The 14,342-nt window shown below is 36.1% G+C and overlaps 1 protein-coding gene across 1 annotated transcript; it reads right to left on the minus strand.

Moving 5' to 3' along the window:
• Nucleotides 1-266: 266 nt before the first annotated feature.
• Nucleotides 267-12,592, minus strand: LOC121417496 (proton-coupled folate transporter-like). Its single transcript, XM_041611218.1, has 9 exons — nt 12,525-12,592; nt 9,612-9,943; nt 7,967-8,162; nt 6,463-6,641; nt 4,439-4,769; nt 3,814-3,945; nt 3,047-3,130; nt 2,113-2,269; nt 267-811 (listed from the first exon to the last, which is right to left on the minus strand). The coding sequence occupies exons 2-9, from the start codon at nt 9,912-9,914 to the stop codon at nt 688-690; spliced, it is 1,506 nt and encodes a 501-aa protein (XP_041467152.1). The 5' UTR covers nt 9,915-9,943; nt 12,525-12,592; the 3' UTR covers nt 267-687.
• Nucleotides 12,593-14,342: the final 1,750 nt, after the last annotated feature.

Here is a 14,342-nt window from a genome sequence, read left to right on the forward strand (position 1 = left end):
CGAATATCAATAGACAAATCATTTCACGTCCGATCATGAATAGAAAACATAATTAAGTCATCAGGAACCATAAAAAAATTGAAATTCATGCATTTTATATTACATAACACATGGGGCAGCTGCTTGTTTATGACGTCACAAATCCAAAACTTTGAACTCTAATAACTTTCTTATTCTTTAACGGATTTTCCTCAAACCTTCACCAATAATTTTTACTATTTTTTCTGCTATTTTTACAACAAAGTTTTTAGAAGGGTGAACTTCCCCTTTAAAGTCACTCTTAACTTACGAACAGCTTTATGAAACACCCACCAGGTCCACTACTTGATAAACAGATGTTTATGTCACAGTTGGCCTTCCATAGTAACACCACAACCTTGAACCAGAGCTTGAAGAGAACCTAAGTTCAGAATACAGTTCATCTAGTCTGCAGTCACAGACCCTGGTGGAAATTTTGATCGACGAGAGGGTCTTCACACGAGACTAGCACATACAAAACTCGCTTTTTCAATTTCCCCGATTTACAACTTTGATCGACAAGAGGGGTCTTCACAAAGGATTAGCGCATATAAAACTTGCTGTTTCAATTTCTGAGCGAGGGGGCCTTCAGTACACATTGTAGGCTGCACATTCAGACCCCTTAATTCAAAGATGGGGTGTGCGGAGCTGACTGGGGTTCACCCCCCGCTACGTTGGAACCGATCTGTAATTACGAGGTCGTCCTGTTAAAAGACTACGGCTACCTGGATTGATGGTTGACGGGTCCGAAAGGAGTAAGAATGAGGACTCCTGCCTTTTAACTTGTAAAACACTGTGAGAGACAGAAAATGATATTGGGAATATATTAAAGGTCAAGTCCACCCAGAAAAATGTTAACATGAATAAATAGAGAAAAATCAACAGCAAAACGCTGAAAATTTTATCAAAATCGGATGTAAAATAAGAAAGTTATGACACAAAACAGTGAATTATGCACAACTCAAATGAGAAAGTTGATGATGTCCCTCACTATTTCTTTTTGTTTTTTATTGTTCGAATTTTACAATATTTCATTTTTTATAGATTTGACAATAAGGCCCGACTTGACAGAATCACATAGTATTAGACAATAATCATTCCATATGTTCAGGGAGCAAAATCGTTTTTTCACTTGACAATGAGGAGAAAAATAGAATATTTCATATAATAAAATACAAAAGAAATAGTGAGTGAGTGATGTCATCAGTCTCTTCATTTGCATACCCACCGGGATGTGCATATAAGTGCTCTGTGAAATTAAGCAAAACATTAAATGTCATAACTTTCTTATTTTACATCCGATTTTGATGAATTTTTCAGTGTTATGCTTGTTGGATTTTTCTCTTTTTGTTCAAATCAACACTTTGTTGGAGTGGACCTTTCCTTTAAAGCATATCTTTATATTTTGTATGAAAAATCCCAGAAAAAGGCATGCCACAATTTCAATTCATTACTAGCTTATGTGTGTCATAGAATAAAGGTTTATTGACCTGATGGATATACAATAAAATTATGTTTATGAAAAGAATTTACTGATTTTATATTAAAAGTTCATTTTGATATAATAAATTATCTGCATATTTTTGTTCAGGTTTATATCACACATCTTCTAATGCATGGAATATGTTGAAAATTTTAGGATATAATCTTTGGCTCTAGCAGTCTTACATCCAATTGCTTTATATATAAAGTATGTACGTGCTCTAGGAGCTGTTTTAAACAACAATCAAAATGTTTTGCTAACATAAGGGGGAAAAAACATGTATAACATCTCTGATGATATCCACCACACCAATAAAGTTACTTTCAATTTTCTGAGAAAATGGCCATACATTTTACACATATATCAAACAACAATGTATGGATGAAATGCTCGTTTGTGAAAAAGACTCATTAACTCCATTATTCCTCCACCGATTTTTAGCAAAACTTCACCAATATTTCTCCCTAAATTTCTCTGCCATTATTAATAATAATAATGATAAGGATAATACTTCTACTAATAATAATAATTATAATAATTTAAATGATATAAAATATTTAAATCGGGGTGAACGTCCTCTTTAAATAGATTTTTTTTAAACTTTTACTCACATTGAAAGAAGACTAGCGATGACGAGAAAAGCAGCCATGACATAGAATACAAGTCCTCTAAGAATATGTAACGTTGCGTTATAGAGAGTATTGAAAATGAGCGGTGATACCACCATGGCTAAACTTTGTAAACATCCTATACAGGCAAACATTACACCTGAAAGAAAAAAAATAAGGAATAAAAGTCATCAAACCCTTTGCTTTCATTAATAAATCTGTTTTGCTCCTCAAATCAGCAACAATACTTTATTTTCTATTCATTTTTATGTAGTTTTGTTTTTTAATCCTCAAATTGGCCATAATTATCCATTTTTATTCATATGAATAGACCCCATGCAGTACACAGATTTCATAAGTTCTAAATTATTCCTTTTTTTTGCTCCTCAAATCAGCAACAACACTTTATTTTTGATTGATTTTCATATGCGGTTTTGTTTTTTATCCTCAAATTGGCCATAATTATTAATTTTCTATTCATATTAATAGAACCCATGCCGTGCACAGATTTTACAAGTTCTAAATTAATCTTTTTTTCACTCCTCAAATCAGCAACAACACTTTATTTTTATTAATTTTTGTATGTAGTTTTGTTTTTCCTCCTCGAATTGGCCATAATTATTAGTTTTCTATTCATATGAATAGAACCCATGCAGAACACATATTTCATAAGTTAAAAATCAATCCTTTTTTTTGCTCCTCAAATCAGCAGCAACACTTTATTTTTTGTTAATTTCCATATGTTCATATGAATATAGAATCCATAACGTACACATATTTCATAAGTTCAAAATAACTCTTATTTTGATCCTCAAATTGGCAACCATTATTAATTTTCTATTCATATGTTCATATGAACAGAACCCATGCAGTAGACAGATTTCTGATAAATGTATAAAAATTATGAAATAAAATAATAGTGACTTAGTTCACTAACCTTGTTCTGACGGGTAAACCAGTTTTGACATGATCGTTCTCAGCATTGGAAGAGATAACGCTCGGAATAATCCAACCACTGGAACTAAAGAGATGAATTAGGAGAGTGGATGAGAATAATCCATGAGTTAACATGAATTTATTTATTTATTTCCCAAAACCTTTCAAATGATAATGTTCCTTACATTATTATGAGTAAGTGTACCAAATATCTCAAATATTTTTAAAGATATATATATATGATTTTCTTGGAAAAAACCTCAGGTGGTCATTTTCAGATTAAAGCCAAAAATGGTACCCCATGTCTGCGCACCCATTGACTTAAGTTGCCCGCGATTCGGGGATATTGATGAAAAAGGCTGCATTTTGAGGCCTTCAAATGAAATGCCCGAAATTCATTATTTTCCCACCATTTTGAGTCAGATTTTTTAATGAATGTCTTTCCATGTATTGCATGTGTACAGGCTGTGGTTGTCGCGTACCTTCTTTTTAGAATCGCGCAGATACGCGTATGCACAGACAAGGGGGGTTGCGCTGTCTTTTGCGCAGACTTGGGGGAACTTGCCATACAGTGAGATTATGACTTTACATAAGGTATTTTCCATTGGCAATACACAACATCTAATAGTCATAGATCTTGATCTACCACGATTTGACCATGCATGATATACATCTGAATAGTGCCAAATTCCCCATAAAAATAGAGGAAATCTCTTTAAGTTGAACTGATTTTTGTTGTCCCAAGAGATACGACTTATTAACACTTACCAGCATAAAGATAAGGATTACTTGGTGCTACACCTGTTAACACGATGCATAAAATTGAAGAAATTAATCCAACTTGAACAAGGCTTGCATCCCGTAGGTATCGACTGAGAAGCTTCCCACCAATTATCATACCTACAGAGGGTTACAAAAAAAGAAATTCCATTCTTTGAGATTCATCAAATTCTAGCATAAATTTCATTTGTTATCTTGCACTCCGTTGTCAAAGGCCACAGATTATAGCCATTTACTTTTGATAATCGATTGTCTCGAATCAAATGGCGCACATTCGATTAGTGTAAAAGTAGTACTCAGTCGTTGATTGTTGGTAGTCTGATGGGATACATCAATTTATTTTTTTTTACTTCCAGGTTAAACCATCATCAGCATAATGATCACCATCATCATCATCATCATCAGCACCATCATCATCTTCATCATCATCATCATCATCATCATCACCATCATCATCATCATCAGCACCATCATCATCTTCATCATCATCATCATCATCATCATCATCACCATCATCACCATCATCATCATCATCATCATCATCACCACCACCATCATCATCATCATCACCACCATGATCACCATCATCATCAAAATCATCATCGCTACATACCTATTGCTCCCGACACATACTGCATTGCACTGAATATCCCAATGATCACCGAATCCCAGCAAAATGGGTGCCCCATTCCGTAGAGCAATGTCAACGATGGCAACGAGAAAAACACCAGAACCCTGAGAAGCATGACAGACGTGGCGATAAAGAGAGGGAGACGCCGTTGGTGGGTGTTGCTCTGGACAAGGTTCAGTATTTTCCTGATGGCGTCTCCGACGTTTATCATGGCGGGGTGAGCTTGCGGATGTGTATCGGGCACGAGGAAGATGACGTAGATCGTTGTGAGTGAGACACAACCAAGGATGAAAATGTACGGCGCTTCGAATCCCTGGAAAATAAAAACACAAGGAATCGAAGACATATACAAGCAAATTCTTGTACTATAAAAAGGGCAATAATATTCCACATTTTACCCTAATAGTCCCAGTATATTTCAATTCTTTTAGAGGTAAATGCCAGTTGTGGTAACAATATCAAAATGAGTTTGTACAGAATTCAATAAAATGACCACCAAAGTGTGTTTGTATAAATAAAAATTATGTGCCAAAGGATTCTGTAAGAAATTGTGTAATTGCTGAGAAATTAGCAAATAAGCACAGGATTTGGGTCAAGCGTTGGGCCGACGTTCAGAGCAATAATAATACACTGTCCCACGTGCCCTTTTCTGTGTTGGTGATCTTCAGTTTGAACATTTTTCAGCGTAGATTTCAAGATTTCACAAAGTTCAGTTTATGTTACTGTACCAGAACTAGATCCTCGATGATATACTGACAATTAAACCTGGTTTTACAGACTTTCTCATGAAATCAGTGTTTACTGCAATTACTGGAATTTCTCTTTAAGAACTGACAGAGGGGGACATCATCCCCCCTTAAGATCTTTGTTGCAGATCGCCTGAATGCGATGGATTTTGCATAATGGTAGTCACTCTGACTCTCACGGGTAAATGTACCTTTCAATGAAAGATTATGTGTTTGAATAACAACCTTGGAGTTAATTTCCTTCAGCAAGGAAATCAACCACAATCAGTCCTGCCAACCTCTGGGAATGAAAACTGTATTGTGATAAAAAAAATGTACTTTTCCCAAAAAAGTGTATTTCATAATAAAATGCTTGGCGCACTCGCTCATCGCAGCGCTCAGGCTACATGCCAGCTAAAATGTGCCCTGCTCTTGCAGATGAAAAAAAAAACATTGAAAAATGTGTATATCTCACCCTGGTTTTAACAAAATGATTGGAAAAAAACAAATTACCTAAAAATTACATTGATCTAATAACCATATTTCGGTATGTTTTATGAAATAGCGACATACAGAGATGATTTTTCTCAATAAATTATGATTTTCTATTTTTTTTTTACAAAAAACATATTCTTTAAAGAAAAAACGTATTGCCGTATTTTGGTTGCAAAAACGTACTAAATATGCCTAAAACGTACTGGTTGGCAGGTCTGAACAATGTGCTGCACTCAGTAAATAGAGGCCTGGTAGCATTCATTCCTTCAAATACGTGCACACTGCTTTGACTGAAAACAGTATCCGGGCTAAAGCCAGAGTAACAATAATAATAATAACAATAGCCAATTTTTATAAAGCGCTTTTCCCAGAATGGCCCAAAGTGCATTACAGCATATTATTACCCCGGTCATTGGATTTATTTCAATCAAGCACGAAAAGTGCACAATTTCCACTCCCTGGGGAGCATTCCTTGCATTCATTGCAGCCACATTATGGCGCTGGCAAACTCAAACATACAATATCTTTCGCATCCTACCGGGTACCCATTTAGCACCTGGGTCGAGAGTGGCAAAATGTGGATTAATGCCTTGCCAAAGGACGCTAGACCGCGGTGGGATTCGAACACACGACCCTCTGTTTACAAGGCGAGAGTCAGAACCACTACACCATAGCTCTTCCACACAATATTTAATTCCTTTAGAAAAAATATGTACATACTGTAATATCATGTGATTTGTACTTTACAAGAGCTGTGCATTATCATTATACAGAGTGGCCATGTACCTGAGTTTTTATCCAGAAACCTACTCCAACTTGAGCAATTCCCGCAGCAGTAAAGCTCAGGCAATCAAGGAGAATGATTCGCAGAGCCCTCTCCTTCTTTGTGGTAATGTCTGCCATGTAGGAGAAACAGCCAGCGAGGAGCAGCGAAAAGTCTCCACAAACGCCCAGCATAAAATGACCTGCATTTGATAAGGAAAATGTAGCCAGCTTGTTTATCACTTACAGCTTGAATCAACAATAGTTATAATTGTACATTTATATTATCATTTATTTAAGTACATACTCAAATGCGCGTTACAATAATTTTATTATTTATATTACCCCGGCTATAGCCGTGCTGCCTACAGGCACTCTGTCATTCAAGGAACTCCTGGGTACCCATTCACCTCACCTAGGTTGAGTGCAGCACAATGTGGGGACATTTCTTGCTGAATGAAAACACGCCATGGCTGGGAATTGAACCCACGTCCCTCAGATTGAAAGACAAGAGTCATAACCACTAGACCAAGCTTACCCCACGACTAGGTGGTCTGTGCATATTTAGCCAGTTACTTGGGTAAAAATATTTGTTCATCTATTTCATTTCCAGGCAAGATCATAACATGACAAAGTACAATGAAAACATCACATAGCTGACAAAAAAAAAATAGAATGAAGTTAAAGGGATGGTCCAGGCTGAAGATATTTATGAATTTAAGAATATTGAAGACATGCCTAGAATTGTTTCAGAGGAATAATGCAAATCTTTAAAGTGCAATAACTTTATTTATCTGTTATCTAATTTTGATCAAAATTTTCAGCATTTTGCTCTGTGAATTTTACTCTATACATTGAGATAGTAACACCAGCCTGGCGCATCCCTTTAAGTACGAGCCAATGCTTGGGGATCACAAAAAAGAACAAATTATGTTGAGAGATTCTCTACATTGCCTATTGCATACATGGAATAAAGATAATTATAAATAGAAACTTTTAATTAAAATCATACTTTGAAGCAAACCTTCTTTATAAGATCTGAGAAAAAAAGGGAATCAAATTCAAAAAGCAAATAAAATGGCAAAGGAAATCAAACCAGCATTTCATCATTCACCAATTGGAGAGCAAAGTATGGTAAGTCTAATTGGTTAAATAAGTTAAAATATTTTCATGGATTGAAAGCTTGATAGTGGATTTCAGTGTCAAATAAAACTAACTTAGTGGCATAAAGAAACAAAAATCTTTCATGTTGTAGAGTTTCAGATGCCATTTAGAAAAAGTGTGGACAAGCAAGACAAAAAATCTAAAATATTTCTTTAAAATCTTAGATTAACTTTAAAAAAAATTGAAATGGGCCAAATATGTCGGGAAGTTTTATGAAAATGTTTAACAATAAACACAATTATCAAACTTGCGTAAATTAATGTTTAAAAATAATTAAAAAATTGCATTGTCCAGTAATATATATATATATTTTTATTTATTCCCCCTCCCCTTGTCCCCTCTCCCATACAAAAAAGCAACTCACCAATGGCAAGATACCAAATGTTCATTTCCTTGATAGTGACGGTAAGATAACATGCTGCATAGACACAGAAACCTATGGATGGGACTATGAGGGCAACCTTCCTACCAGCTTGGTCGCTGTGCGCTCCTAACAGAGTTGTGCAGAACAATGCTGGAACGGAGGTTGTCGCACTCAGGTACAGTGCAAAAAGTGACACCTGAAAGAAGGGAGGTTTATCATTATCAATTAGGGAGTTTTTGTGATATACGCAGGATCCAAGAACATGGGAAATGAATGGTCCAATGCCAATCGTGACAAAAGATTACCAAGAAGCATCTGTCGAAAACCGGTGAATTAAAACACAGTTTCTTCCTGGAATCTAGAAAAATTACATATTTGCAATTTTTAATTAGCTCCAAAAATTATGATGAAGCTGCTCTTTCAGTTCAGCAGTTTTTGACAATTCCCAGCTGTTCTGTCATTTGATGGGTAATTTCAATACATTTAACTTGTTCTTGAATCCGTCATGTGCCGCTGAGCGAAACCTATTATTAGCCAATGCAAAACATCACATGTTATGTACACAAGCCGCATGAGGTACATGCCGGTATATATTTTATCAGATAGATCTCAACGGATCATGCAAACAAGAATCTACCTTTTTGAGGCACTGCTAAAATTCTAGACAGTTATAGTACACCAATGGGCAATTATAGTATACAAATAATACACATAATCGAGGGAATTAGTAGGAATTATGTGCAAGGTACACTTTTGAGGCACTGCTAAAATTGTAGATAGTTATAGCATACCAATGGGCAATAGTATACAAATAGTCATCAGGGACATTATATGCGAGGGCATTATCAAGAATGAAAATAAATGAATTGAATTGAATTAAGAATTATACTGAAGGTACCTCTGGACCAGTTCCAACTATGCCAAGGACGTCTCTCATTTAAATAGTAACAAGCATGTATATTTTAATGCCCAAGCAAAATGATGCACACTTTATATTTCACAACACAAAGATGTTGATCCCTGTTGATTGATAAACCATCCTTGTCTCAAAAAATAGTCACAAGTGACAGTCAGTAGCAGATTTTTATGACTGGTCATGAAATAGATTTCAGAAAATCATTAGGAAAAGGAACTACAGCTTGAAAAATAATTATGAGACCACACTTTAAGAACCCAGACTCTAATAGTCTGAAGTATAATTATTTCCAAGCCTCATAATTACTTAGACAACTTTTCGAGTAATATCCCATAGAGTATACATCATAGTCTAATAATCATATCTCAAGCTGTATATCATCACTTTATCAACGATCTCCCAGTGATAATCCGTGATTCTCCTTCTGTAGACACCTTAAAAATCAGACTCAAAACATATTCAATGGACTGTAGTTCGATTCACTAATTCCATGTCACCCCATCTGTTTTCTTTAATTATTTATTATAATGTCTTGCAATGTACTTTAATATAATGTAATTTAATCTAATATTGTACAAGTAAAGCAATATAATTTATTATGCTCTTAATAATCCTTACATTAAGATATAAATGTTAAACGCTTAGAAACTATTGTAATAAGCACTATATAAATGTACATTATTATTATTATTTATTATCAACTTTAATATTAAATTTCATCTTATTTACCCTCTGTTCAATTTCCATTTCTGTTGTACCATTGACCGTCATCACGCTATTATTAACATCCTGAGTGCAGAGTGGATCGTCGGCATGGTTGTAATCAACGATCCCAAACTCATCTCGCGCAATCCGCCTCGTCAGATACTGTAGTCTGAGCGGTATGAACAAGCTGTACGCTAGCATCATGAAGAAGATGACCGGTTCGACGGTGATTCTGGACTTACGACCGTCTGTCGCTGGTTGCGTGTTGTCCGCCGATGCGGTTACCTGCGTTGAATAGGTCAGGGGGGACGTTTCATCATCTTCCATACTTGTTTGCTTCAATCGGAGTCCCTGTGCTGTTCAAAATGAAGGAGAAAATTGAAAGTTAAAGATTAAGCTCACATTTACAATCATACCAACGTAGATCAAAAGCTTCAGTCTCTGTTTCGTCGCGTGTTCCGCTGGACTACGTCTTGCTTCACCAAAGTAAAAAAGCAAATAAGCATAGGGGAGACCGGGGTTAGTTGGAACATGGGGTAAGTTGAAACATTGTAATTTTCTTTAAAGCCTGTAAAATAAATTCATGCAATACCGCCCTCAATTTATTGCTATTAATAATACAACAGTGGTGAATTATTATTGCAATAAATTGAAGGCAGTATTGCATAAATTTATTTTACAGGTGTTAAAGAAAATTACAATGTTTCAACTTACCCCATGTTCCAACTACAATGTAACCCCGGTCTCCTCTATTGCTTTACGTCTAACATCTAAGTATGTAACTGTTAGTGTTAGGAGACATTGGCTAAATAATATACATTGTAGGCCTACATGTGTATAGATCCACCCATGGGCGCCTTACATGCCGCCATGCACAGAAAAATCACATGGGATGGCATGGGATTGCATGAATTGAATACATACTGTAGCTTTTACATAGAATAACATTATTCGTCGAAACTTACTGAACCATACGAGTCAAATTTCCGCCAATATTCCTCAAATACATGTATAGATTTTCAGGCCTCGAAATAGGATTTTTGGGGGGCAAGGCCACTTTTTTGAGGGGCACTTTTTCACTGAGGCCAGGCAGCAGAGGGCACCAAGGCCATACAGAGGGGCACCAAGGCCACTTTTTAAGGGGCATGTAATAAATTATTTGTAGGTGTTACAGTTTCGCGGCGTGGGGGGGGGGGCTTTCCATAGTCGATGTTATACATCAGATTCATTACCAAACCACATTATTTACTTAAGAAAAAATGAACTTTACGCACGACTGGTGATACCTTCTTGAGCTACATGTAATTAAATGTGAATCTGATTAGCACCCAAGAAAGTATCACCGGTCGTTCGTAAGTTGTTCGTAACTGACGAACAGCTTTATGAAACACTCCCATTCAAAGTACTGTACTTACGCATCGCGCGCGCTCGCCAGGACAGTACAGCGCGCGCAACATTTGTGTAGTACACATACGGAGCTCGCGCTCGTCCATTCTTATGCTGCAGCTTACATAGCATATGTAAAGCGCGCTAGCGGCCGGCCAGCTGTGTATAGCTAGCTCATCGTTCGGCGCGGCTTCGGACTAGACTGCATACATGCACTGGACGTCGCTGGTAAAGCTAAGGTATTGAATACTTTTTGAGATCGGAGAAAAGTTTTCCTCGCTCAGAAAAAAAGGTGCAGACTTTCAAAAGGGGTACATTATATATCAGAAAAAGGGCACATTTATGAGAAAAAAGGGCACCACGGCCATATAAAAAAGGGCACATTTTTAGTGGCCGTAACTTTTAGCAAAAAGAAGAAGGGCATGACGGCCAGTAATGGGGGCATCGACGGCCATGGCCGTCGATTATTTCGAGGCCTGGATTTTTCTTCTCGTTGCAAACAAAGGACAACTGTGCTAACTCGCCATTTCTGAATTTTTTGTCTAAAGAGGGCGCACAATTTATATTCAAGGGAAAGACTAGGCACTAAAAATTATTTTACAAGCGTTACACAAAGTCGGCAATGTGTCTGATCTTTTTATTGCATAGACTTTGGCCAAACGTTTGTTGGCAAACAAACTTCTTCTTCTGTCTTGTGGTGTATTGGCAATCAGTAAAAAAATTGCTATTTTTTGCCACTGCTTCAATTTGGAATGAAATGCTTGTTCTCCTTTATCCTTTTTTCTATTACACTTTTTTTTCCTTCTCATTTTTTCCTCCCTTTGTTTTCTTTTCTATTAATCTTTCTTTTTTCTTTCCTTTTTTCTTTTCTTTTTTTCTATTTTCTTTTATTTCCCTTAGAAGTATTTTTCTTTTCTTTTCTTGTTCTACTTCTAGATCTATTCTTCTTTTTTCCCTTTCTCTTCATTTCTTATTTTATTTGTAGATTTTTCCTTGACCTTGGCCTTGCTCTGCTAACTGATGACATAGGCTTGCACTGCTGGCTCCATTCAATTTCAAAGCACATAGTATTTTTCATTCTTTTTTTCATCGCTTTGAATGTTTTCAAAAAGTTATCGTCTAGTCTTACAGTTACAACTTACATACAAAAACTTCATGATCTTAGGATCTCATTAAATCAATTGATGAAATTAGGGTCAATCGTCATAGCAATGAAAAGTAAGAACAAACTTTTGACTGAATTGAACTGAGCTCGATCATATTCCTAATTTACTGCGGCAGCCCGAACACGTACTGAAGACGTGTCGGAGTCCCGGGGCAAATTCCTAATCAGACTAGCCTATACCGCTCCACCCTACACAGAAATGGACGTGTGGGAATGTACTGGAACTGTCACCGAATCTGACAAAGCTAAGACGCGAAGTCTCAAATTAGATAAGATATGTCGACTTTGAAAAAAATAAATAAGTTCTTGAATTGACAAGAAAATTACAATTCAAATGTTATTTCTTACAAGAAAAACACTTTTCAGAAAATAAGATGGAAACTTACAAACTCGAATTTTCTTTGTGTGGGTGTCTATCTCGTCATAGAATAGTCAGCTGACTGTGACTGTGTACGGTATCTGTCACTTAAAAAATCAATGTAGAAAAAAAAACAGAGAGACCCAAAGGTTCTTTTAGAACCTTGGTGGAAAGGGTCCAATCTTATAAAAAGAGAATTTCAATAACATGATTAATGAAACTTTAAAGGTCAAGTCCACCCCAGAAAATTGTTGATCTGAATCAATAGAGAAAAATCAAACTAGCTCAACGCTAAATAACGGTAATCAAAATCAGATATAAAGTAAAAAAGTTATGGCACTTTAAAGTGTCTCTTATTTTTCACAAAACAGTTAATATCCACAACTCGAGGATATGCAAATGAGAGAGTCATTGATGTCCTGGCCTCACTCACTTTTTCTTTCGTTTTTTTTATTGTTTGAATTATACAATACTTCAATTTTTGCAGATTTGAGAACAACGACCAACTTCACAGAACCATTAGATTTAAAAACAATGGTAGTACCACATATTTAGGGGGAATAAAATTTGTTTCATAGGATAACAGAGAGAAAATTTGAATATTTTATATTTCATATAATAAAATATAAAAGAAATAGTGAGTGAGTGATGTCACCATTCCCCTCATTTGCATAGCGACCAGGAAGTGAATATAACTGTTTTGTGAAATTAAGCGAAACTTTGAAATGTCATAACTTTCTTATTTTACATCCAATTTTGATGAATTTTTCAGTGTGGTGTTTGTTGGATTTTTACGGTCCAATTTGCGATCGAGGGTGTAAAAAGACTAAAATACTTTTGGAAAGGATGTAGAAATTACTTTTGCCCCAACACTACATGTTTAGGGTCTGATTTGAGCGAGGGTGTGGGGGGGTACTAAACCCAATGAAAGTAAAAGCCGACGTCCGTGGTGACATAACAATTAAGATATCGTTGTCCTTCAAGGTTTAGGGGGTCAGTATTCAGGGAATACTTGTCAATGGTACCGTTTTGTTTCCAAAACTTGTTAAGGGTAGGGTTTCATATGCCAATACTTTTTAAGGGGTGCATTTTCAGAATATGGAAAATACTTTTTATGTGCTTTTCGAAAACTCATGGTTACGCAAGGTATCCACTCGTCAATGGAAGTCCCCCCCCCCCCCTCCACGCGCAAAAGTTGCCAATATAGATAATAAAAAAAGAGAACAAAATTCAGTCGTCTTACGAAATTATAATGTATATAGGCCTCTATAAATATTTTGTAAGAGTGGCTGTGAGTTGAATGCACTAGACCCTATGTTATTAGAATAAATCTTTATGATACAGTTCATATCGGCAGTAGGCCTAACCATGGACTGATCACCAGTGGCAGTAACTTGTCGTAAAATACTAACTTGCCTTTAAACGAAGAGGGCGCACTGCAACTGTGCGGTTCTGTTACTGAGATATTGTTGCAATTCATTTATTCCACATTAAATCCATTCAGAGAAATTGATAAGCATTATCGGTTTTAAGGCTATTTTTTTAATGTTCCATGCTTAGTGTTGTTTTTATATGATTATGTTTCTTATTTGTTTGTCCACTATTTTGTTTATTCAACGTCGCATTAGAATCATAGATCATTTATACATTTATTCCTTTACTTGGTTAATTAAACCAAACCAACAAAAACCCTTTAAAACATTACCCCTGTTAATCCTATTACCCCTTTTTGGAGGGGGTGCGAATTGGAACCCTTTTATCCCTTATTTGGAATCCACAAGATACAGCCCCCACCCCCCCCCCCCCCCTTCAAGAACCATAAATGATTTTATGAAAAACCCAGTAG

Source organism: Lytechinus variegatus, chromosome 6 (assembly GCF_018143015.1).
Source record: "Lytechinus variegatus isolate NC3 chromosome 6, Lvar_3.0, whole genome shotgun sequence".
Taxonomy (NCBI): Eukaryota; Metazoa; Echinodermata; class Echinoidea; order Temnopleuroida; family Toxopneustidae; genus Lytechinus; species Lytechinus variegatus.